The 27,821-nt window shown below is 35.5% G+C and overlaps 1 protein-coding gene across 3 annotated transcripts in view; it reads right to left on the reverse strand.

Annotated features, from left to right (window-relative positions):
* Positions 1-27,821, reverse strand: part of DNAH5 (dynein axonemal heavy chain 5) — a 383,566-nt gene that overhangs the window by 214,895 nt on the left and 140,850 nt on the right. For all 3 annotated transcript variants that reach the window (XM_021008643.2, XM_021008644.2, XM_021008641.2), the window contains exons 17-24: positions 25,821-25,966; positions 21,990-22,149; positions 21,156-21,401; positions 20,023-20,213; positions 19,843-19,933; positions 7,865-7,998; positions 1,102-1,303; positions 188-423 (exon numbers count right to left, since the gene is read on the reverse strand). In XM_021008643.2, coding sequence (XP_020864302.1) covers positions 188-423; positions 1,102-1,303; positions 7,865-7,998; positions 19,843-19,933; positions 20,023-20,213; positions 21,156-21,401; positions 21,990-22,149; positions 25,821-25,966 — 1,406 coding nt within the window. The remainder of the gene's footprint in view (positions 1-187; positions 424-1,101; positions 1,304-7,864; positions 7,999-19,842; positions 19,934-20,022; positions 20,214-21,155; positions 21,402-21,989; positions 22,150-25,820; positions 25,967-27,821) is intronic.

Genomic DNA, 27,821 nt, shown 5'->3' on the forward strand with positions numbered 1-27,821 from the left:
ACTAAACATAGTTCCCCCTCAAATATCATTTATACTATTTATGTGTCTTGTGCCTCTTTTCTTCATAAGTAGAACAAAGGGCAATTTCTATCTCTTTCAGGTCAAATTAGCACAAAACTATTGAGAATCAAATAAATAGCTGTCCAGATATGCTAATAACAAAATTACTCTTATTCTTGTTAGTTACCTCAATAGGGCCAACTTGAAAGTCTATGGGAATTTGCTGCTCTCTGATTTCTTTAAGCGCAGCCATTGCTATCCTGATATCATCCAAGTCTTTAATCTGACGATTTAATTTTTTATTGAGTTCTTCAACCAAAGTAAAAACATTCTCCATCTCACTTTTATATTTCTTGTTACAATGACGGCCTATGTCAATCATCCACGCCTTGGTTTCTGCAGTCAATGATATCTTCAGGTCAGCTATAAAATATAAGATTCACAATACATTTTGGAAAAGTTGGAAGAGCAGCTGCCAAATATTAAAACCAAAAGTCTATTTAATTTACATTCACACTCGGCATTTACAGAAACTTCTCTCCTTTTCCCTTCTTCCTCCTTTTTTCCTTCTGTGTCCTATAGATACCCAAAAATATATGAAAGTATAGTGGGTTTATACCTTTTACTCTTGCTCTCAAAAATTCAGACTAAAAATATTTTTGTCCTTAAAATATTCATTTATATATTTTTAGAACACTTGTCCTTATAAGAACCCAAAGCACATTGTCAAATACTAAAAACTACACATCAAATTTCCATTGCCCTTAGAAATAAACCTCCAAGGTTTTTTTATGTCTTTATTTTTTGAAAAAGCTCAATTTTAATACCAAATACATCAGATGTGTTCCCTTTCTCTAAATAAGCATTCATTTTCACTGCATAGCAGCAAAGCATTCATTATATCTCTACACATTCTCGAATAGCTGATTGTATATAAGGGAAAGAAATAAAAACCTACAAACTAGACCTTTCTGCCTGAATTTCATAAAAGGAAAGTTAATCTTTAAGAAAACCCAGGCTCTCAGAAACAGTCATCTAGAGATGAAGAGATAAAAAATATTTGTTGAATTTCTATGAATACCTAAAAGAAGGTTTACCTACCTGTGTATAATGCAATAGCTCCTACACAGATGTATTCAGGCTCAGCATTAATTTCCTGCTCTAAGTATTGGAAATAGAGAATCTGAGATTCAAATTCAGAAAGTGAGGGCTTTTTCCTTAAAAATTTTATAATGGTGTCTTCTTTCTCCTTTTGCCATATATGGTGGTAACGTTTGAAACAATCTAGAGATGAAATAACTTCCTTGAATAGGAAGAAACAAGGAAAGGAAACAAATATTTATTAAGTGTGTTCTGTGTGCCAAGCTCTGTGCTAAATACCTTTAAAATATTACCTTGCTTGATACTCATAACACAGCTGAAAGGTAAGTTTCATTACCTCCATTTTGCACTTGAGGCTAACAGAGGTTAAATAACTTGCTCACAGTCACACAGCTAGTGTCTGAGGGAAGGTTTGAATTCAGGTCTTCCAAATTTTAGGTCCAGTGGTCTAAGCCATGTGATACATAATTGTCTCTAAGCAGCAATGGTTAAAATAAATTCACATTATGGTATGATAATAATAATAATAATTAAAATTTATGTAGCACTCACTATGTGCCAGGAATTATGCTAAGTGTTTTACAATTCTTATCTCATTTGATTTCCACAACAACCCTGGGAGGTATGTCCCTATTTCACAGATGAGGAAACTGAGGTAAACAGATAAGGTTAAGGGACTTGCCCAGGGTCATACAGCTTTTAAATGTCTGAGGCTGAATTTAAACTCTGGTCTTCCTTCATATTATGGTATGAAATAGGAACAAGAAGATATAATCAATATCTCTGCTAATAACTAATGGCTTATTTTTTAGATAATTCAAAACATGAACATAATTTCATCCTAATGAAAAACATTTATTGCATATCTTTGCCAAGAAAACCCCAAAATGGGGAGTTTTGTGGTGTGGTAGAATGAACATTAAGGGGCAGTTAGGTGGTTCAGCGGATAGAGCACTGGACTTGGAATCAGGAAGCCTCATCTTCCTGAATTCAAGTCTGGCCTCAGACACTTACTAGCTGTGTGACCCTGGACAAATCACTGTTTACCTCAGTTCCTTATCTATAAAATAAGCTGGAGAAGGAAATGGCAAACCACTCCAGTATCTCTGCCAAGAAAATCCCAAAATGGGGTCACAGACAGTCAGACAGGACTGAAACAACTGAGCAACAACAAATAATAACAGAATGAATATTGGGTGGGAATTAAGAGCACTAGCTCTAATTTTAACTCTTTGGGCCCAATATCCTCAAATGTAAAATTAAGGGGGTCTACTAAATTGAATTTAATTCAGTTAAAAGGCAGCAATAATATGAAACCTGTTCTCAAAGATCTTAAAATTTCACAATGGAGAGCATAATTTAACAAATCGTTTTGACAAAAGGAGAACATTCTAATTTTAGCAAAAAGAAAAAATAAATAAATAGTCCAGGAAAAATACTAAGAGAAATATGAAGAGACAAATAGTGCTTTTGAGTTGGAGGAATGAGGAGGGCTCAAGGAAGACTGACAAACCAAGTTAGGCCTCAAAAGAAGGAAGGGCTTCAACCTGAAGAGAGTTTATTCTATGTATGGGGTTATGATAGTACTAAGGAGACGATGGTTCTGGAACCTGATCAGCCCTGGTTTCCCTAATATAGCATCTTTCTCCCCACCCCCAAGAAGGCATAGACACAGGCCATGTTTTCTGTCATCTAACAATAGGAATTAGCTTTCCCTGAAAAGGAGACAAAATCATCAGTTTGCTCTAGCTTCCCTGATGCAGCTTCTTTGGTCACCTAAACCATTGAATGTTTTTTTTTTCCCTTTGTTTTCAAATAAGACCACAACATCAGGAAGATGATGCCATGACTTACAAGTGAATTGGACTTAAATGAGGGAAGGTTGTGGAAGGTCACCAACCTCAATGTCTCCTCCAGAGCCATCTGGATCCAGTGGCAAGATACAGATCATGATGACTAGAGATGGCCGCAAGCCATTAAATAGCCCCAGTCACAAAAAGGCTGAACCTACCAGGCTTGGTGGACATCTGAAATCACTTAATTCATCATGTCCTTCCCTAATGTCATGTTAACATTAGACTGTAAGCAACTTGATGGCAGGGACTTTTTCTTGCCATTTTTTGTATCTCCAGCACTTAGTGCCTGTCATGTAAAAGGCGCTTAACAAATGTTGATTGATTGATGCTGACCAAATACGTCTCCAACAGGAGGCAACTGAGACCCCATCAGCAACACTGAAGATAAATGCCATTGTATCCTTACTGAATATCTTTACTGTGTTAGGGCAAAATAAATCTTTTTGTTAATTGTTAAATGACTTATGAGTACCTAATTTCATCCTACATCAAACCTGAACTAAGAAAGGGCTGGATTGAACCTGTCTCTTCATGATGGGGGTGGGGGGCAGTCATGGAGAGGAGAGAATAACTTCATGTCTAATGTCTGTGCCAGCTCCAATACACTATGATTCTATTGACATTCAAAATTCAGCAGATACAGTCATTAGTTTTTACTAAGATAACAATACACTTAAATGATAGATTTACATGAAAATGTGTTGATAAAATTATTTTTATGAAGTTCAAGTCTTATGCATTTGCTTGCATAATTTTAGAAAAATTCATGATGAAAAATGCTTTGAGATGTAATTTTTAAGATTTGAGAAAGTAGCAAAGCTTTGTCTCCCATATATCAAACAAACAATGACTTTTTGATAAAATATTAGCAATGACTCTCAAAATGAACCAGATACAATAAACTTAAATTGGCTTCTGGAAGTGTTAATGGGTTTGGTGTTCCCACTGCAAGCTTTCTGAATGCTGCAGAAATGTTCTTCAGCATTCACTAGGTGATGATGATGATGATGATGATGATGATGATGATGATGATGATGATGATGAAGATAGTGATGATGATAAAAGTTCGTAATGATATAACATACGTCTTTAAAGTTGACAAAGAACTTAACTCACAACAACCCTGTGAAGTAAGCAGTACTGATGTTATCCCATTTTGCATATGTGGAAATTAATGCTCAGCCAGATCAAATCTCTAGTTGCACAGATAGTAAGTGTATAGAGCCAAATCAAATCCAGGTTTTCTAAGTCCTAGTCCAGTGCTATTTACCTCAAACTGCCTTTCATTGTGATTTTCTACCCTTTAAAATGGTTGATTTGCCTGGTAAGGTATCATACGTACATGAGTCTATGCGATGCACTATCCCACACACAGTGTCAACCTCCACTCCTCCCAAATGCTTGTCTCATGGTAAGTGCTAAATTCATTTATTTTTCATTCTTAATCTGTACAGTCACCACTTTGAAAGTTACAGTGTAAGGAATGATCATTGAAATTATATGTTGCTGCCAGTCAGCTATTTAGATGGCATGCCAGGCACCCATCTCAGATATATTAAATTTGAGACCCTGGGCAGGCCACTTAATTTCTCTGAGTTCAGTTTCCTCATCTGAAAAATGGTGATAATAATATTTATGATACCTGCTTCATAGAGTTACTAGGAAAGTACCTGTCAGTAGTTAAAGTTGCATGCAAAATAAGCTCTAATCATTAGTGTTCCTTTGAGAAAGAATGGAATCAATAGCAGAGATGGCTTGGCTTTCAAGAGGAGAAAAGAAAAGATAGGCAAGCTGATGTATTATCAATGGAGCTGTGAAGTAGTAGGAAATTATTTGGAACTACACAACAAAAATGACTAAATAATCTGTATCCTTTGATTCAATCAGACTGCCGGGTATATAAGCAAAGGAGATGAAGTATAGGCAGGGAAATCTGATTTTACCTCCTCCAACCTGTTCTGTGTACTTTTGCCATACAAGTGTTCCGTAAACATTGTTTGATCATGTCATGTGGTCATCTTTTCTCTCCAACTAAATTCTAAATTCCTTAATAGTGGAGATCCCTTCTAATGCTTCCGCAGTCTTGACCATATTTCTCTGGCTACTTAACTTGAATCAAAAGATATGTGCCAAAGGATTTAGTGCAGAACTTCTTGTGGTAACAAAAAATAAATTAATCAGGTGCCCATCTATTGTGTAATGGCTGAAAAACTGTGGCATATGGCTATAAGGGGAATATGATTTTTCAGTAAGAAATAACAAGTATTAGAATTCAGAAAAATATAGGAAAATTTATATGAAGTGATGGAGAGTTGACAAACAGAACAAAGAAAATAACATACCCAATGACTACAACAATGCAAATAAAAAGAACCATAAAAGGAAGCTAGACTATGAATAACTATAATGATCAATCTTAGTGCAAGAAAATATATAACAAAATATACTTCCTTCTTCAAGGAAAGGAGAAGGAATTATGAGTAAAGACTTTTGCATACACCATCAGAAGTGGTCATAGGTCATTGATTGGTTTTTATTAACTATTTATCATTGTTTCAAGGAATGGCTCAATATGGGAAAAGCTGGAAAAGTTCCCAGAAAGTAGCTCACAAAAATCCTGATATCTTTCTCTTCCCCACCTTCTTCACCCCTATAGCCCCTGCCAACAAGTCAGAAAGGATGGTACTCGGTAACTGAATATCTGCTTAGAAATCATTTGTCATCCTTCCTACAAGGCAGGATTCAGAAAAAGTAAGAGTCTAAGAAGGGAAAGCCATTCCTGCTTCTGTATTTAAAAGCATCTAGTTTTAGCTGCTATTATTTATAACAAACTTTTGTGTCCACCCTTTCACTCTCCTTCCATTATTATGCTATCTCTACCCTCCTTATGTAAAAGAATCTTACATAAAACCTTACATAAAACATCCTATTATTTGATGTTAGCTGTAGAAGTTTGGCAAAGGACAGTCTGAGAAAAGTGGGAACACAATTAATCTTTCGAACAAAAAGGAGAGATGCAAAAGAGTACTAATGATCTTCCCGTGGGATGAAAATCCTAAATTTTGAGGGGCTACTGTGCTAGAATATTCCTTGGCCAGTTCAAGGTGATATCCCAAAGTAGTAAACAAAGAAAGATTTTTAACCTGAAGTAAATCAACAATTTCTTGGAATTAAAGAAGGTCACAGTATCACAGATCTAGGTTTGGAAGGGACCTCAGGGATCATCAACTCCAACATACTCATTTTACATGTAAAAAATTAATAAACCTTCCTTAGCAAATTTTAATGTGCCCTGGATTAAGAAGGAGAGAAAAGTGCCTTTTGGGAATCTTAGACTCCTCTCCTCTATCTACATTTCCTAATGATGAGGATGGGATCTGGACCCCAAAAAGCAAAAATCTTGGACTTTCCCATAAGGCTAAATCTCTGGCATTCACCTGAGGCCATAATCCTATCAACTGGCCTTTCATTATTCTGTTACCTAGTCCTCCATTGGCTATTACCTCCCGATTACAACACCTCCTCTACACACCCACACTACTTCCCACCCTTAATGCTATCTAGAGTGCATTCTCCCTTGGCCACATGTCCAGGTCCCAGGCATTCTGTTCACCCCAGCTTACTGGCCACTACCATCCAGATCTTCCTGAGACCCCTCCAGTCATCCCAAACTACTTAGCCACTCCTAGATCCCTCCCACAGTCTGCATATAAGGTCCATCTTGTTTCCATTAAAGTGCTCAAAGTCTTAAAATCTAGCCACTGCTCAGATTCTTCTAATCTAGCCAATAGCTCAGTAATGTTTAGATTCCTTGAGAGTCTGCCCAATATGACAGATGTTCTAATAAATCTTGTCTTTGGCTGAAAGAAGGCTCGGGTACAATTCATTTGACAGGACCCACGTGTCATGATTTTGGGGTACTAGCACCCCTAAACCCCTAACTCTCAACACTAACAATACCCACTTACCAATGAGTAAAGACAAATACAGAATGAGAGTATTCCCTTCAGTACCCTGTCTTAGCACCTAAAGCATCAATGATATTTTCTATTACAAGTGAAGGTTATCTTCCATGGAATTATTGCCAGGTTCTCTCAAGGAGACCAGTGTATGCGAAACTTATGTGCAGGAGACTGGGGTGGCAAGCTCTTATTTTTATTGCAATATTGTATATAAATTAAATCCTATTTCAAATGTAGAAAGATGACTATTGGAAGTATAATGATTTAGTAAAGTGAAAAATCCTTTGTGAGGAGGTAATGATTTGAATATGATTTTGCAAACTGGGATTTTTGATATAGCAGAGTTATTTAAAGGGGAACATGTTTTGTGCTCTTTTTCATATCTGCATGCTTAAAGATTTGTTCAGGAGTCAATAATATTAATAATACAATAACTTCTTTGTATTAGGTATTGAAATGAGTTTATTCAGTCAAGGAGCACATATCATGTGCCAGGAATTGCGCTAAGCACTGTGAGTACAAAGGAAGGCAAAAAAAAAAGTCACTACTCTCAAGCAGCTAGCAGTGTTTTCTGTCCCCTCCTCTACCTCCTGAAATGTCTAATTAATTTCCTTCAAGCCTCAGCTCAAATTCCCACACTTTCAAGAGGCCTTTTCTGATTTCTTCAGTAAGCCCCCTTCAAAATTGTTTTGTGTTTGTTTTGGATACTTTTTTTATTTACTTTCTTATGAACATGATGTACCAAGCTATCACTCCTCTCCTCATTCTGTCCTGCCCCAAGTTCTTTAAGGCCTTTGGTCTGTCTCATTTTTGTATTTCTGTATTTCTCCAATACGTAGCATGGCCCCTGGCACACAGGAGGTGTTGACTGAAAGGTTCAACCTTCAGTCACCAAAGAGCTCAGTGGCTAAAGGAAGTCTCAGAAGCCATATATCATTTACCTACCTTTTTGGTAGAGTTGATGATTGTGCTAAGTACAGAGACCAATTTAACAATCTCTTTGTTGTCAGAAACACTCTTATAATAGTTCTTACTTTGTATAGGAATTGGTAAGTTGACAGATGCCATTTCAATGGTATCTAAAAGAAAAAAGTTCACAATTACAATAAGATGAACCTACAGTTAAAACAAGTTATAAGCATCTCTTTGGGTCATAACCAAAATAACAGTATTTATGGTAATAATACTTCATAAATAATCTTCTTTCTTCACTGAATACTATGAATATGCTATGAATATATGCTATGAATATGCCATAAATATATTAAAATCCTATCTTTCACAATTTTCATATTGTTGAAATATTAAAAAAATATAAGTCAAGGGAAATTAAAGTAATTAAAAGATAATTTCAACAATTCAATAAAATCAACAAATGTTTCTAATTTTCCTACTTTATGCAGAATACATTGCTAGGCACTGAGGATACAAAAATGAAAAATAATATCTTTTCAACCCTCAAGGAGCTTACATTCTAATAAAGAAGATACAAGACATACATAAATTTGATACGAGGTAGTGTATAATGGAGAAAAATGCTATGACAAACTTGAGAAAGGACAGCTCACTTTCACTTAGAGAGTCAGAGAAGATTTCATGAAGTACTAACAGGAATGGAATGATATAGAAGGTGGCAGGGAGGTGGAGGGAGAGGAAGTAGAAGTAAATTTATTACAAACATGAGAGAAAGCATTAGAAAAGAAGAGAGCAACATGAAACAACCATACAAAGAGCAGGTCACTTTGGCTGCAAAGTAAACTATACGAAGAGGTCTCAGGAATTTAAACTTTATTTATTAATCAATGTAAAGAGAATAATAGGCCAGTAGCATAGAGCAAGGGCAGCTAAGTGGTGCAGTGCCTAGCACAGGTTCTAGAATGAAGAAGACTCATCATTTTGAGTTTGAATTTGGCCTCAGACACTTACTAGCTGTGTGACCTTAGGCAAGTTACTTAATCCTGTTTGCCTCAGTTCTTCATCTGTAAAATGAGCTGGAGAAGGAAATGGTAAACCAGTCTTGTATCTTTGCCAAGAAAACCCCAAATGGGGTCACAAAGAGCCAGTCATTACTGAAACAACTGAACCACAAGAATAAGTGCAGAGCGGAGATGTCAAATAGGGGTCTCTCCCCAAGTGTCTCGGGAACCAGATTAAAATGTCATCAGGAAATATTTGATAAAATAAATTAATATATAATAAAACATAGATGATGTTAACATGGTTTTTCAAACAAATGTGTGGCTGTGGAGATCCTAATGTACACTCATTTGTATTTTTGTTTTTTTCTAATATTTTCTATCTTCCCTCAATTACATTAAAAGAATTTTTAACATTTGGGGTTTTTTTTGTTTTGAGCTGCAAATTCTATCTCTCCCTCTCTCCCTTCCCCCTCCCTGAGACAGCAAGCTATCAGATATAGGTTATACCTGTGCAATCATGTAAAACATTTCCATATTAGTAATTTTGTACAAAAAGAGTCAAATAAAAGAAAAAGAATGAAAGAAAGTGAAAAATAGCATGCTTCAGTCTGTATTCAGTCAACATCAGTTCTTTCTCTGGAGGCGGATAGAATGCTTCCTCATTGGTCCTTTGAGATTGTCTTGGATCATTGTATTTCTGAGAATAACTAAGTCATTCACAGCTTTTCATCATACAATATTGCTGTTACTGTGTATAATGTTCTCCTGGTTCAGTTCACTTAACTGTATTTGATTTTAACACACCAAAAAAGGTGTTCTATGCTTAGCAAAAAGAGATAAGGGCCTGAACTACAGGAGCTGAAATCAGAGTGGACAGGAACTGTGCTTGGAACTGTGATGAGGAGACAAGATTAAAAACAAAGGCATTCCTGCTTCCAAGAACCTTATTACCTTCTGGCAACACACCATCATGGGGCTTGGAATCATGGGAAACTTCACAAAGGAGTTGGCACCTGAGTTAAAGGCAGTTCTGAAAGCACTCTTCTCTCACAAGCAGGACCTTCCAACTAGGTATTCCCAGTACAAAGTTCCCTGGAGGCCCACATTCACTCAAAATCATAACTCACAAGCCCTTACAGATGTGGTTCCTTTTTTTTTTTTTTGCTATTTAACAACATGATACACTTAGGTGAAAGTAAATACATTTAAAGAATTAGCATAGGAAGAAAAGTTGAAATTGAACATTTCTGCCCTAAATGTAAGGCACACTCTCTCACAAATGCACTCAGTATGACCGGGGACAGTATGAACCATAAATGAAGGAAAACATTTAAACATGAAAAACAAACAGGTATATGGAGAAGGGGATCATGCATATGAGGATCTTATGCAAACACATATATACATAGAAAGACAACTCAAGCCTCTGATACTGAGTCTTGTGGTAACGTGAAGTAGAAATGATAAGTTTGAATCCATGATCAAAGGAGTAGAATGAGAGATGAGAAAGCATCAAAGATGAATTCAGAAGAGTCAAAGACAATTTACCAACCAGCCCTACAAGAAGTAATTAACATTGACAGATGTTCTGTTATTATTCTGTCCATCCCATAAGAGCCTAAAGACCATGGAATTAGTTCTGTGACTCTATTCTGAACTCTGGACAACCAATCACCAGATACTACCTGACTGCGATGTGTGGCATAAACTCTTCACCATGCCCCATCTACCCCATATTTAAAGAAAAAATACATAAGAGAAACCAAAGCTATAAAGAAAGCCTTTTGAAAACCCAGGTTTATGATCAACAGACTCCCATTATCCTAAATCACTTCCTCTAACACTCCATCCTCTTTTTCATAGTAACTTGGGTTATCACGAAGACACCTCTTCTCTAATCACCTACACATTGTCTCCATCTGGTGACACCACCATGTGCATGTGCATGACCACAACTGCGCGCACACACACACACACACACACACACACCAGGACAGGACAGAAGGAGCAGCCAGCAAACTCCTTGCTTCCCACTGACATTTCTAAATCTTCCTTCTACCACCATCATCCTTTAACCTCCCCTCCTTTGAGTTTTATTCCATCAACCTATTACCTTTTCTAAATCTTTGCTTCTATAATCTATAACCAAACTCCAGGTCATTCCCCCTCCTTTCTCAAGGATTTTCCTCTTCACATCAAACCCCATTTTGTCAGTCTCTTCAACTGCCATGACATGCAATTTTACTCCATCTATGTGCATTTGTGTGTTAGCAGAGAAGATTATATATTAATTGCCCTATTATCCCAAACCCACCTCCATATTCTTGAACTTTAAGAACTCTCCCATCACCAAAAATTTTTGTTCTATCTCTCTCTGCATCATTCCTAAACCTATACCTTTCTACAATATCCAGTCTTCTCTATTTTTCCTTGTTCTCTCCGCCCACCACCTTGTTACCTGGCACTCATCTCACTTCACTATCTCGCATCTATAATTACCAAGCTCAACTATATCTTGTCCTCCACCTTGAATTTCTTTTACTCCTTGTTCTACCACCATTCACATTTTGCTAATCCTGGGTCCTGGATGACTTTAAACATCTTCCTTTTCTCCTCCTGCTCCTGTGTTGTTGAATGCCACTGGAGGATATCATGCAATTAGGCTGCCTGTTTCTGATACAAATTCAAGTTAATTTGTCTCTGAATCTTCACTGCTGCATTTTAATCATTCTATTTTTCCCTGGCTAGCTTTCTACTGATTGGCCCATACAGGCTACTTAAAAACCTTTCTTCTTTTCTCAGTCTTTCAGTGTGACCCCCATTCACAAATGACCTAAAGTACATTTTCACTGAAAAAAAAAATCAAGGCCATCCACCATGAGCTAACAACTCCTGTATAAAATCAAGTCCTCTCCTCCTTAGTTCTAATAACTGAGGAAGAGATGATCTTTCTCTTCTTCAATTCTAACCCTTCTGCTTAGGCACTTCATTGTTCCTTACACATGTCCTCTATAAGAATTTCTGTTTATTATTCCTTCCTTGACATCTTCAATTTCTCCATATGAACATGTCCAAGAGTATCTCATTCTTAAAAATAAAAAAAAAACTTGTCTTGACCTTGTAATACTCTTGTGTAATCATCCCCCTCACTGCCAAGCTCCCTCACCTCCCACTCATTTCTTAGCCTTTTGTAAGCTGTCTTCTGACCCCAGCCCTTTCCTGACACTGATCTCTTAAATGCTAAATCTTTTCTCAGTCCTCATCCTCCTTGCCATGCCTGTAGATGTTGATACTTTCAACCACTACCACATCCTGATTAGAGTTCTGACTCTTTATGACCCCAGTTGGATTTTTCTTAGCAAAAATACTAAAGTGGTTTGCCATTTCCATTTCCAGCTCATTCTACAAATGAGGAAACTGAGACAAACAGGGCTAGTAAGCAATATAAGTAAGTAAACTAGTAAGATGAGTCTTCCTGACTGCAGACCCACCTCTCTATTCACTGTGCCACCTAGTTGGTCACCACCTATTCTCTTCTCTTGACTTTCAAGACAATGTTCTTTCTTGGCTCTCTTCCTACCTATTTTGCCTGTTTTTCTACCATTGCTCAGTCCTTAGTGTTAAATTATCTATCTCCTTTCCATTAAGCCTGGGTAACCTATAAGGTTCTGTCTTGGGAATTTTCTTCTTTACATATTCTCTCAGTGATTTTATCAGATCCTATCAAGTTGAATTATTATGTCTATACTGTGACTTCTCAATATGTATATCTAAGAACATACGTGCCTGTGTGTGTGTGTGTATGTAAAACTTTTCTCTTGAATTCATCACTAATTGCCAACTGTCCACCAGACATATGGGTATACCATTGTCAATTTAAACTCGATATGTTAAAAACAGAACTACTCATTCTCCATCCCCAAATAAATTTCTCCAAATTTCCCTATTAATGTTGAAGGTAACAGTCACCCAAATTTAAATAACTGAGTCATCCCTTAACTCTTCACTCTCCTTCACTTACATATCTAATCAATAGCCAAATCCTTCCAGTTCTCCCTTCATAATGTCTCTCCCATCTGTTGCCTTCTCCGTGCTCACATGATCACTATATAATCATCAACCTCTTTCAGGTCCTTACGACATCTCCCCTGGAATATTACCATAGTTATCTGATTCACTACCCTGTTTCCAGTGGCCTCTCCTCAGTACAGCTGCCAAATTAACACATGTAAAGCACAGATCTAACCATGAAACTTTTCTGCTAAAAACATCAGTGGCTCCCAATAGTTTCTAGAGTAAAATGCAAATTTCTCAGCCCTCCACTGAAGGCTATGCACAACATAGATCCAGTATGCATTTCCAGCATTATCTCATATTAGTCCATCTATGTTTTCTGCATTAAAGCCAGACCAGACTACTAGCTATCCCATAAACTTCATATTCTATCCCCCACCTCAGTACTCACAAATTTCTTTCCCTGTATCTGAAATATATTCTTTCTGTCCACTTCTGATATTAATTGGGACAAAATGAGGTTGTTCACTCTGATTTGGAGTGAATATGGATCTCCAGAGTACCTTGTACCTGGAGCACCCTATTCTGAGGGCCCTGTGCGTAAGAGGGGAGTGCTGCTTTAGGGGCTACATTCTTTTCAAGATCTAGCTCCTTTTCCTTCCCCAATTCCAAATCCCCAGTTGTCAATGATCCCTCCCTCCTCAATTGCCACCTCTAACTATCGATACACATGTTGTATCTATAAGTAAGATGGAAGCTCTGGGAGGGAAGAGGCTTTTTTTCTGTCTTTGTATCCCTATCACCTAGCACAGTATCTGGCATGTGCTTAATAAATGCTTGTTGAGCTGAGTTGAAATGGATTGAATTGAAGGACTCCAAAATTACAAGCCTGAGTGCTGGGAATTAATATTAATAAGGAGAATTTAGTCCAAAAGCAACTTTATGGGGAAAGTTTTATATTGGTTACATTTTAAGCTTCAGAGGACTAAATGAAAATTCAAAATAGAGCCTAGATCTTTGGCACTAGTTGGGAGTAGAGGCAGTCTGCATAGCTACAGTAATACACCTGAGTTCTATTTCCAGAGCTGCCACTAATTAGCTAGCTGTGTGACCTTGGGTGAGTCAGTCTGTCTGGATTATAGATTACTAATTACCAGACAATAAAACTGGAAAATATAGTATAATATTTAGAATCTTTAAAATATATGGACCTTGACATTTAGTCAAATTAAAAACTGGCTAATAGTTCAATCCTCTGATTTTAATTTCAAACAAAGCTTGAAATAAGAGTCATAGGATCATAGGATGTACAGCCAGAAGAACCTTAGAAATCACAGAATCACAAATATTTCAAAATTAAAAGGAACTTTAGAGGCCACACAATCCAATCCATACCTGCAAAAGATTCTCTTCTATAGGTGACTGTACCAATCTTAACATGAGGACATCCAATTAGACAAGAGCAACTATCTCCCAACACAGTCTATTCCACTTTTTGATAAGTCTAATTGCTAGGAAGCTTTTCATTGCCTCAAATCTAAATTTGACTTTTTACAGCTTCCAACCTCCCTCGTAGATCTGCCCTCTGAGGACAAACAAAATAATCCTGATTCTTCTATCATGGAGAAAGAAGATATATTTGAAAAACACATCATATCCTTCTAAGTCTTTTTTCTTGAGGGTAACAATTTCAAATGCATCTTCTTCAGGTGTCATGGTCTTGAGGTCTTTAACTATTGTGGTTGCCTTCTTCTACTTACCCTCCAGGTTACCAATGTCCTTCCTAAACTAAGGAGCCTAGAACTGATCACGGTTCTGCTTATTTAGTATGAACAAGAGGAAAGAAAGGAGAAAGGAATACACATTTATATAGCACCTACCATGTTCCAGGTACATCCTGCAAGGTAGGTGCTATTATAATCCCACTTAACAATTGAGAAAACTGAGGCAGGCAGAAATTAAGTGACTTGACCAAGGTCACACAGCTAATAAATGTTTGATGCCAGATTTGAACTCAGGTCTTCATGACTACCAGTCTATCACTCTATCCACTGCGCCACCTAGCTATCTCCTAGAAAGGACAAGACAGAACACACTAGCATTATGACTTTATACCTCTTATGTTGCTACCTTACACCATAATAGCCTTCTTAGCTGCCATATCACTCTGTTGACTCATATGGAGTTTGCAATACAATTAATTCTTGAGATCACTTTGAAACTGCTATCTAGACATTACTTGTACTTTTTATATTTGAGAAATTGAAATTTTTGTATCCAAGCATAAGACTTTAAGTTTGTAATTACTAAATTTTATCTTAGTAGACCTGGCCCAATGCTCCAATCAACTTTGAGTCATCTGCAGATTTGCTAAGCATGCTTTTATCTGCCCCATTGAGGGAAAATGCACACAGCATAGAATCAAATACAGGCCCTAAGGCTGCTCGATTAACACAACAAGTATTTATTATGCATCTACTATATGCCAAATGGGCAACTAGGTGGCTCAGTGAATGAGTGTCAGGCCTGGAAGCAGAAAGACTCATCTTCCTGAGTTCAAATCTGGCCTCAATCACTTATTAGCTTTGTGACCCTGGGAAAGTCACTCAACCATATTTGCCTCAGTTTCTTCATCTATAAACCAAGCTGCAGAAGGAAATGGTAATCCACTCCAGTATCTTTGCCAAGAAAACTTCAACTGGGATTGTGAAGAGTTGGACCCGACTGAAACTATGGAATGACAACATATGATAGATACTGTGCGATAAGCACTAGGAATAAAGGGGCAAAAGAGACAGTGTCTACCTTCATGGAGTCCATATTCTACTGAAAGAAAACACCTTCACAGGTAAGTAAATACAAGATATACACAAAATGAATACAAAGTAATTTGGAATGGGAAGTAATAACACTAGGTAATAATTTGTAATGAAGACTTTGTTCCAAGTTGACAGTGAATTGCTTCTGTGTTCATGAATGAACCCATCTCTGGGTCCAGCCATGCTATCAGCCCCAGATCCATCTAAATCACAAAAACAACAGGAGAATTTTTATCAAATCTAACCCAGCATAAAATACTGAGCTCTAGATAGATAAAATAATTTGTCCAAGATCACATAACTAGTAAAGGAATACAGACAGTCTGAATCCAAGTCTCCCAACTCTAAATTCTGTGCTGTTTCCATTATACCACACATTATATAGTGTATACTTTCTCTTATACATTTCTTGTTAAATGGGGGGAACACCTTGATAACACGTTGTATGTGAGTAGGTGGAGTGATAGATATATAAATATATATTGACACAGCTTGTTAGCTGAGTGGGTAGGTGAGAAAGAACTGAGTTATTTATAATAATTTTGTCTTGCCAACAATAAAGCACTTCAAGTTTCTTCCACCTCCTTAAAAAGTCTTTCAAAACAAGCTCTGAGACAAAAATATAGGAAAGCTAGAAAGAGAAAAGGGGTGTTTTGTATTTGTGTGATATGTTCCTTCCTTTCTTATGTTCATAGTACCCCTTTTCACTTGTTAATTGGTTACAGTTAATAGAGAGGCTAAGTTGATAAGTGTCAACTGTTTCCAGATTTTGCTGAATAGGAATATGATTTTTAGCAGTGTAGTTATTATAATAAAACTCCATTGCAACAAAATACTTTTGAAGTCATATGCAGGTTGAAATAAGGGAATTTAATGATCTATACTTGCTTGAACTTCTCGTCAAGTCACCAATTCAAGGTCAGAGGACTGATAGATAACTCACAAGATGGAAGGAGAGCTATAATAATCTAAATGTATGAGGAAGTATTATATGGAAGGATGGAGATGAGTTGTGGCCTACCTTTGCTCAGACTAGGGTAATACAATCTCAACAGCAGCATGAGATTCTGGGTAGCACTGAGCTATAACTCCAAACTTAAGTTTCACAGAAGATATTAAGGAGTAGGAAGGAATTTCTTAGTACCTAACACAGCACCAACACCACTCTCAATTCATGAATGCAAATTGAAAAGATATAACCTCAATCAGAGGGATTCCACCTGAACTATTTGAAATCCTGAAAGATGATGCTGTTAAAGTGCTGCACTAGATATGCCAGTAAATTTGGGAAAGTCAACAGTAGGCCATGGATTGGTAAAAGTCAGTTTACAACAAGATCCTAAAGAAGAACAGTGCCAAAGGATATCCTAAGAAATATTAAATGAAGAAAATTAGAAGAATATGGAACATGTTACTTATCAGACTTATGGATAGGCAAACAATTTATAAACAAACAAGAGAGAGAAAGCAAAGTTAGGTAAAAAAAATTGATAATTTCTATTACATTAAATTAAACTGTTTTTGTACAAATATAGCCAAGATCAGAAGGAAAGCAGAAAATTAGGGAAACGATTTTGTAGAGTTTATCAGATAAAGGTCTCATATCTAAAATATATAAAAATTTTGTTAAAGCTATAAGAATATGAATCATTCCCTAATTGATAAATGATCTAAATATATGAACAGACAGTTTTCCAATGAAGAAATCAAAACAATTTATAGTCAAATGAAAAAAAATGCTCCAAATCATCATTGGTTAGAGAAATGCAAATTTAAAAAAACCTTGAGATATAATTCTACATCTACCATATTGGCTAAAAAAAGCAAATATGAAAGCAACAAATGTTGGAGGGGATGTGGAAAAATTGAGACACTAATTCATGGTTGGTGGAATTGTGAATTGATCCAACCATTTTGGAGAGCAATCTAGAATTAAGCCAGAATTATTAAACTACCAATGAGTATACCCTTTGACCCTGTAATACCACTACTTGGTCTATTTCCAAAGATAATTAGGGAAAAAAAGAAAAGAATCTATATGTTCTAAAATGTTTATAGCAATTCTCTTTGTAGTGGCAAAGCACTGGAAATTGCAGGGATGCCTATCAATTGGGAAATGGTTGAACAAGTTGTAAAATATGATTGTGATGGAATACTACTGTACTATGAGAAATCCTGAGCTCAATGATTTTAGAACAACATGGAAAAACTTGTATGAAATAATGAAGAGTGAAATGAGCAGAACTAAGACAACATTGTAATAGCACTATAACATACATAACAGCAATATTGTTTCTAACAGTAACAGCAATATTATTTTTAAGAACAACTTTGAACAAATAAGTTAGTTTGACTATTTTAAATACCCAAATTAATTATAAAGGACATATAAAGAAAGACACTATCTGCACCCAGATATAGATAGATGATAGATAGATAGATAGATAGATAGATAGATAGATAGATAGATAGATAGATATTTGTATTTAATGGTAGCCATCTCTAGGGTGGGAGAAGAGGGAAGAAAAAAGAAATTTACATGATAATTTTGTGGTACATTTGAAAGGAATAGCAAGTTGTGAATAGTAGATTTGCAGTTTTGTGTACAATCTTCTTTTCTATTGTACTAGGCTATGGAAATGCTTGTTTTATTCCATAAATATGTATTAATGTAATAAAAAAGGAAAAGGAAAAAAACAAGACTATTCAAACTACCAAACAATCATGCTCATTCCACACACTAACAAGGTTACCCTGAGAATTTTGCAAGCTAGACTTCAGCAATATGTCAACCAAGAATTACCAGAAGCGCAGGCTGGTTTTCTAAGAGGCAGAAGAACCAGAAACCATATTACCAATATTCACTGGATTATAGAAAAAGCAAGAGAGTCCCAGAAAAACATCTACTTCTGCTTATTGACTATACTAAAGTCTTTGACTGTGAGGATCACAACAAATTGTGGCAAGTCTTCAAAGAGATGGGAGTACCAAATCATCTTACTTGTCTGGGGAGGAACTTGCAGGTCAAGAAGCAACAGTTAGAACCAAATGTGGAACTGATTAGTTCAAGATTGGAAAAGGAGTACAACAAGGCTGTGTTTTGTCACCTTATTTTTTTTTAACTTATATGTAGAGTACATCATGCTAAATGCCAGGCTGAACAAATCAAAAGCCAGGTTAAGATTGCCAGGAGAAATATCAACAATCTCAGATATGCAGATGATACCACTGTGATGGCAGAAAGTGAAGAAGAATTAAGAAGCCTTTTGATGAGCATGAAAGAGGAGAATATAAAAGCTGGCTTGAAGCTTAACATTAAAAAAAAAAAAACCTAAGACCATAGTATCTGGTTCCATTACTTCCTGGCTAACATAGAAAGAAGAGATGGAGGCAGTGTCAGATTTTATATTCATGGGCTCAAAGATGCAGACAGTGATTGTGGCCATGAAATTAAAAGATGCTTGCTCCTTAGAAAGAAAAGTATGGCAAATTTGGACAGCATAATAAAAATCATAGACATCACCTTGCCAACAAAGGTTGACATAGTCAAAGCTATGTTTTTTCCAGTAGTACTGTATGGTTGTGAGAGTTGGACTATAAGGAAAGCTGAGCACCTAAGTATTGATGCTTTCAAATTTTGGATCTAGAGGTGACTTTTGAGAGTCCTTTGGACAGCAAAAAGATCAAATTAGTCAATACTTTAAAAATTAATTCAGACTACTCACTTGACAAACAAATACTGAAGTTGAAGCTTAAATAATTTTACCACATAATGAAAAGACAGAACACATTGGAAAAGACTTTGATGGTGGGAAAGATTAAAGACAAAAGAAAAAGGGGATGGAAGAGGATGAGATGAATGAATAGACAGTGTCATGGAAACAAAAAACATGAGCTTAGGCAGACTTATGGAGATACTAGAGGATAGAAGAAATGGTATACTATGGTCTGTGAAGAGTTGGACTAAATGACTGAATGATAAAAACAACAACTTTGATCAAGGTTTGTTTTCAGTGCTATTATAAATAAAAATGATGATTCAAACAACTAGTAATAAAACAAATAATCTTTAGAACAGTCTACTAAAATTTTGGAATTTAAAGGGTAGTATTGATCTTGCTTCTCATTTCTTGCTTCCAAAAGAAACAAACCAAAAAAATAAACTACTTACCTTCAGGTCCAGTCTCACCTATGTCATCCTCTGAATCACTTTCTTTGTTGTTATTCCTCAGGGTAGCAATTTTTCTTTCAAGCAGCTTTTTCTACAAAAAACAAAGCATCATTTTCGTCCCTCCCAAATAACTATTTCAAAAGCTCTAATGTAAATGGATTGCTTTAGTCCCAAACTCACTGTGGACAATCGTTCTTTACTCCACTGTCCAACTCCCTTCATGACACTGATGATACACTCCACTGCTCTGTTAAGAGTCTGCTGTACATCATCCAGGACTGGAGCCATTGAGATGTTTGGGATTGACAAGATGATGTTTGCCCGAAAAATGGGGAGGCTGATCTGCTTTGGCTTAGATGAGTGTTCAATCTCTGGGTTAACATAAAACATGGGAAAGACTTAAATTTACAAATATATGGTTAAATCCCATTTTTTCACAGAAATAACTAAGGAAAAGGAACAAAAATAGTAATCTAACTCATGGTGACTTGATGATTAAACTGAATCCCAGGTTACTTTTTAAAGAACCTTCTCAGACCTCAGTTATCATTATGTTCCTTTCTTTTGTACTTTATCATCTTCTAATTTGCTTTATTAGTATTTACATTCTTTTTTTTTTGTATTATTAGACAATAAGATCCTTGAGGTTTGGGGCCATGTTTAATTAATCTTTGTTTCCCTCTGCAGGCAAAGATTGTTTTGAATGTAGTAAGTATTTAAGTATTTTTTAAATTGAATTCTAAATATTATGGCCTAAGTATATTCCTCTTAAAAGAAACCCACTTTCTTAAAGTCAGCCAAGTTCTGAAATAATTGTGTAAATTATAATTTTATTTCTGCTTAACAGAGATTATTATCATAAAAGATCCTAAAATATAAATTAAGTAGTAAATCTTTAATAATCCCTAAAAAAGAGTTGATAAATAATCAAATTGTTAAGTATATGAATAAATATCAAGATAAATTATGAAAAAAAACTCACTAAAATTTTGGAACAAAAAAACAATATTTATCTTATTTTCCATTGCTGGTTTTTAAAAATCCCAATAATGTCCATGTGGGGATATTTCCCAGATCAGTTCTTTCTCCAAAGAAATGTACTGACTGGTACTGTAAAGGGGAGAATCTGTCCATTAGACCTTTTCCCAGACTTGCACACTACCCATCATTAGCAAACAAATCATAAAATACATTGGGTCAGATTGCTGACTATGTCCCATTATGAACATGAAATGGTGCCATCAGCATAAGACGGCTTGGCCACTGGTTTAAATAGCAAGTTAGCCAATAAAGAAACTGTGTTAGATTATTACCTCTGAAGTTAATTGTGTTGGAAGAATAAGTCCGTTTACGAATGGCCTCTAAGGCATTCCGAGTAACCTTCAGAAGAGCATCAATGTTTTGGTGATTGAAATGAGAAAGCAGTTCACAAGCTTCTTCCTCTAAGATCTCATTCTCTTTCTTCTTTCTCCTAACTATTGCAGGAGGGAGCCCAGCTCCAGTCTGAGTGGAATTAAGAGAAGATGCCAGACTTTCTAATTTTCGATGCTCTTCACCTGCTGCAACAAAACGGTGGAAAATAAATAACAACATCTATAGGACTAACTTTTTAAGGAGGAAGAGAGGAAGAAAAATGACAGAATGTAGTTGAATTGTTGAAAAAAACTAGAGGTAGTGAAAGATAGAAGATAAATGGGGTAAGGGAAAAGTATATAAAGTATTGGACTTGAAGTGAGTGAAACCCAAATCAATTTCTTGCTGAGTAATCAAAAATTTGCTCTATTTTTAAGACCAAATAGCATACTGTTGTTGATATACTATCAGAAATTTTGTTTGTTATACAATTACAAGGTATTTTAAATATAATAGTTGATGTAGTTGGCACAAAAAAAAATCCTTTCACATAAACTGAAACCTCCAAATTAAAGTCACTAAAGATTAAAGATTTTATTACCCAATTGATTAGCACTTTACTTTCATTTCCATAAATGTTTTCTGAGAATAAACATCTTTATAAATCAGAAAGAAAGGTTCAAAAGGACTGAGAAAAACTTTTGATATAATACCTATATAAACTTAATATTCAAGCTTGAATAAATTAGTGTGACTAACCTAGAAAAGCAAAGTGCTGACAATAATTCTTTTACCTCTGTTTTCACTTCCTGAATCAACTTCTTTGCCATTTCTAACTTTTTCTCCTGTAGATGGCACTTCCCAATCCAGCAACATATTTATTAACTCATTGACTGCTTCCTCCACTAATGAACTCTTTGAATGTAATATCTGAGCACCATTAGCACAGAGATCCTATAAGAATAAGCAAAATTGTTATCTATTGGTGTTAGCCCAATTTCAAGTACAACATATCAATGAAACCCAGGTCAATGGACTCTATCTTCACAGTAGTCAGTTACCTCCTTTTTTATTCCATCCTCGTAGGTCAATATTGTCTATAAAACCAAAGCTAAGTTGCAAGAGCATCTAAAGAAAAAACAATGAGGAGCAATATGAACCTACCACCAGTCCTGGAAAAATTCCTAAAAGTCTAGATTTCTCATGGATTTTCGGTGAGCAACATCTTCTGACACAGAAAAAAAAATTACAGGAATCATCCTCTCCAATCTGATCTAGCTGATGCCTCTCCCAATTCCCTCTGACTCTCTTCAAGGCCCAATTCAAATCTCAAGGCCTTCCTCTAACCATGATGTCTATATTGATCTCCCCTTTCTCCTTACTTCTACTGTACAAAATGTCTAATTTAAAGTGTACAATGTTCACATGCAACTACTTACAGAGAAAATTTTCTGATTTTAATAAATTCCAAATTATCATAAAGTGTAAAGGCCCCATTTTTTTTTCAGGAGGAGCAGGACTTTTTTTTTCAGGCAGCAGTTGAGTCACCAAATTCAAAGTCTTTTTTTGATCCTCATCCTCTTCTCTAATGTATTTGATATTAGAGACATCACCAGTAGCTTCTTGAATCTCCCTCCTCCTTTCTCTTCCATAATCAGTCAATAATCAAGCAATCAATGTACTCTCCTGTTTCTCATTTATATTAGATGTTTTCACCTGTATCTCAAACTCAATATCACAGTATGTGAATTGGAAGGGACCTCCAAGGCTTTCTAGTCCATACTATATAGGAAGAAGAATCTTCCCAACATACACACCCAAGTGGTCATTTGGTCTTTTCCTAAAAACTGACCCATTCCACTCTTCTTTCCTTCCTTCTTTTCTTCCTTACTTCTTTCCTTTCTTTCTTTGTTTCTTTGTTTCTTTCTTTTTCTGGCTTGTGTACTTATTTATTTATGTATTTGCTTGCTTTTTCTAGACTGTCTCCCTATTTTGCCCAGACTGGAAATGCAACAGCCACTCATGGGCCTAATCCCAATACTCACCAGTGCAGATTTAATCTGTTCTGCTTTTCCAACTTGGACCACTTCACCTTTCTTAGGCAGCCTCAAGGACCTTTGTTCCCATGGCCTCATGATAAACTCAGAAAAGGCTTTAGCCTTGTTACAACTCAAATCTCCAAAATACAAATGATCCACCATCCTCAGCCTCCCCAGGAGCAAATGCTATAGGTGTGTGTTACCATACCCAGTTGGTTTTCCAGTTTCTAAAGGGACTTGCCTTTTTCCCCAGACTAAAAGATATGCCAGTGTTAGTGTGAATTTCCTTTAAAGCTTCCTAACTTACATGACCAAAAATCCTTCCTGGAAGATTTGATTTTCAATTTTAAGTAACAAATAGGCCACATATATCAAAAAAAAATTTGATTAAAATCACAGATCAAGTGAAAATAATGTAAAAGCAAATGGAAATGTCTAAATTAATTCATTATTCAAAAAATGGTGCCTTTGGGGGGAAAGCGTACTATTAAATTTTTTATCTTTAGGCATCTATAATTTCATCAGCGTGAGAGTCTTTCCTCCAATGATGTAGATTATAATCCTCCTACAATTTAGTTAATGGTCTTTGGAAGTTTCTGTGCCTGAAAAATCCATCACCTAATGGCCACCTGGTTGAGGGGCCTTTCTAGTCTGAGCTAGCTTGCTCTTCCTCAGAGAACACACCTACTAAAGCCAGACCCATAACTATAAGGCTTTCTTACTGGTAAAATTCAATGAAGCTTGAATCATGCTGATGCTTTTGAGGAGCTAGTGTTATCAAGTTCAACACTATAATTATTCACATTGGTATACATTATAACTTTGCCCCTTAGGGCATGACTACTTTAAAAAAAAAAGAATTATCAAAGAGATAGCAGTAATTCAATCAATTACCATCTCTTAATGCCTTCTTTTTTCTCTGACAAACACAGTTTCATGACAGAATAGCAATTCAATTTAATTCAACATATATTTATTAAGTCTCTACTATGTACCAAATACTGTCCTGCTACATTATTGCTTTAAATTTTGTCCAATTCATAATACAGTGGTACATTTCTGAATAATGATAAATAAGTATATGTTATCCAGTAGAAAAATTATCACAATATGGCCAGTTATAAGATTGCAAATGTTTGGAGATTGCATTCTGATCATGAGAAATTTAGATGACATGGCTATTCATTTGAATACATTATCCATCTTTGGTCTGGTATTCAATGATCTCCACCATAATATAGTTCTAACCTACCTCTCCAGTCTTATTCTACACAATTTCTTAACAGTTGGGTCCGGCCAAACTGGGCTAACTCACCATCTTTGTATACTTCTGTGCTCTCCCAACTATTCACTTTTACTCAAACTATTCTTTACATTTAGAACCTCTCTCTCTGTCTCTCTCTCTCTCTCTCTCTCTCTCTCTCTCTCACACACACACACATACACACACACACACACACAACACACACACACACACACACACACACACATTATATCTTTCTTGTTCTCATTCTAGCTATCCTTTAAGACCTAGCTCAAATATTACTGCGTTGTGAAGCTTTCTCCTAATCTCTCCAACTAGGAATTCTTTAATTATTTCTGATGGCATCTGATCTAATGGCACACTAAACTCTTCCTATCTCTTTAATCATGTTATAATTACATTATATTTATCTTTGTGCATGCCATCTAGATTGGAAGCTCCTTGAGGGCAGAGACCTCATTTGATCTTTGTGTCTGTCCTATTGCCTAAAATAATGGCTAATAATAAGAGGTAGTATTTATACAATGCTTTACAGTTTTCAAAAAGCTTTACAAAAATTATCTCATCTGATTCTCACAACAACCCTGGGAAGAAGGTGGTATTATTATCTCCATTTTATAGATGAAGAAACTGATGTAGGCAGAGGTGAAATGATTTGCTCAGAGTAACACACCTAGTAACTACCTGAGGCTGGACTTGAACTCAGGTCTTCCAGTCCAAGTCCAACGCACTACCCATTATACCATCTAGGTGCCCTCCATTACTACCTAGCTTCCTATCACTGTCCATTACATAGTAAGCTCTTTAATGTTTGTTGAATGAATGAACACTAAACTATACTACTAAAAGTAATATTTAATACTATCTTGTCTCGAAGAGAGGTTTTTTTATAATTACTATAGTCATTAAAATGTGTTTTAATAACTCTAAAGATATGTTTAAAGAATAAATTGTATAAATCCTATTCAGAGAGTTTTTTAAACTGTATTACCATACCTAATTAGACTTAGGTTATTCTAAGTGCTATAAAATATTTTTTACTCTTAAAAAAAAAACTTCCACAAAACATTTCCTATTGAATTGACAAAGTACACCTTATAACAACTTCAGTTAACAACGAAAGCGATGTCTCATAAATGTCTAAAAGTGACTCATTATTTTTTCCTATTTATTTTCCAATCACCCCATCCATGAATCATCTATAAAACACAGAACTGGTTTAGATTGGCCCGCCATTCATATAATATTTATGAAATAACCATTACTTTTAGGAAAACTAATCACAGCACTATTTTTAAATGAAGACTCAATCTCATTATAACCTTTGTCATTTGGAGAAACTCTTCACAGGTAAGTGGCTTATCTTCAGGGAGTTTGCAAAGAGGCACATGACTCATTTCTTCTAGAACAGCATCAATACGATACTCCACCAGGTCATTGACCCGATTGAGAAGCAATTCCACATCATCTTTTGAAAAAAGAAAACATCAAAGATGTATGTTGAAGAATGTATTTTGCAAAAATAATCATTAAAATAGTATTTAAAAAATTTTTAAGCAAGGGCATCTATAAGAGTGGTTAAAATAATTATTGCCATTACAACTTCTTTGTAATCACTCCAATGAAATTCTGCATATCTAAAGTCCATGGAAAAGGTCATTTGTAGCATAGTTTAATTATTATTTCAATTAAAAACAATAAAGCACAGCAAATGCTGTTATATAGTTAAAGTCTAAAGTCTTCAAAGTACAAAAACCATTTTAGACTTTTGCTATATCTCCCTTAGCTCACATCACTTTCCTACAGGAAAGAAAGCTTAAATCAAAAGTTGTAAATTAGTGATGCATTAAAATTATGTATGTGATTCCTTAAATAATTTCCTTCATCAAATTTCCACATTCCAATCCCAAGGACAGATAGTATGGAAGTTAATAATTTTTTTTAATCTTACCTAGGAGTCCACACAAAGATCTAGTATACTACACACAAACATATACCGTAAGTTGTTCAGTCATTCCCCAACTCAAGGGCACCCCTTCAGTTTCTAATATTTTTATGTGAGAATACTTAGTATATACATCTTCATATTTCACCATACAATTTACACCAGCTCTTTTTGAGACGGCAAAAATTAGATTTTGTCTCACAAAAAAAAGTTAAGTTCTACTCCACCACTGTTTTCCAAATCTAAATTGGAAAAAAGAAAAGGTGCAATAGAATCAGGAGATAAAATGGATTTCTTCCAAAATTGCCACAATGTATTTAAGTATCACCAAAATTTTCCAAGAGAAAAAAAAGTCTCCCTTAAACAGTCTGTTTTAGAATTGTCATGATAGCCCTCACTGTTGTGATGTTCTTGTCCATAATCTAAATTCCTCCATCTATAATTTTAATTCATTCCTTTTTGTTTTATTCCAGAGAAGGTATATTATGGGAGCCTAGTAAGGTAAAAAAAAAAAAACAGAACACCAAAGTAAAGAGGTTAGATGATCTTTAAGGTCCCTTCCAGCTCTAAATTTATGATGTTATTCCTATAAGACCTTCCTTCTACTCCTAATTCTGCCACTGAGTATTTGGGTGATGCTTGGTGAACACTCTTTAATTCCTTGGACCTCATTTTCCTCACCTGAAAAATGAGAGGACTGAGCTAAATTGCCTCTTAAGTCACTTTTCAAACTCTAAAGTTCTATGATAGTGCAACTTATATTGTAATATTATGGTAAGCATAAAAGTCACTTCATTTATGTTTAGAAATCAATAATAATTTAATACTAATAAGTCTGAATTCTCAAATTCATAGGTGATCTCTAGCTTATCAAAGCTCTTTTCAGCACCTGAAAGTTCCACTCAGCGTATTCCCAAGATTTCTGGACATATACTACCTAAGAAAACAGGTAAATGTAGTTTGTCTTTTAATTTAATATTTTATTTTTTCCCAATTACATGTAAAAATAATTTTAACATTACTTTTTTTTTTAATTTTGAGTTCCAAATTTTTTCCTTCCCTCCCTTCCCCGCTCCCAATTGGGAAGACAAGCAATTTGACACAGGTTATACATGTGTAGTTATGCAAAACACTTTTCCATGTAAGTCATGCTATGAAAGAAAACAGACATAAAAAACATAAAAAAATCAAGACAACATATCTTTGATATGCATTCTGTCCCACTGGTTCTTTCTCTGGAGATAGATACCACTTTTCATCATAAGGCCTTCATAATTGTCTTACATTATTGTAGGAATTTAGCTATGGGATATTGTATTTTAAATGAATATAAAGCATAAATATATACCACATGTAAATGTTTCCATTTTTAAAAATG

This window comes from Phascolarctos cinereus, unplaced genomic scaffold, assembly GCF_003287225.1.
Source record: "Phascolarctos cinereus isolate Bilbo 61053 unplaced genomic scaffold, phaCin_HiC Scaffold_4;HRSCAF=312, whole genome shotgun sequence".
In the NCBI taxonomy this organism is placed as follows: domain Eukaryota; kingdom Metazoa; phylum Chordata; class Mammalia; order Diprotodontia; family Phascolarctidae; genus Phascolarctos; species Phascolarctos cinereus.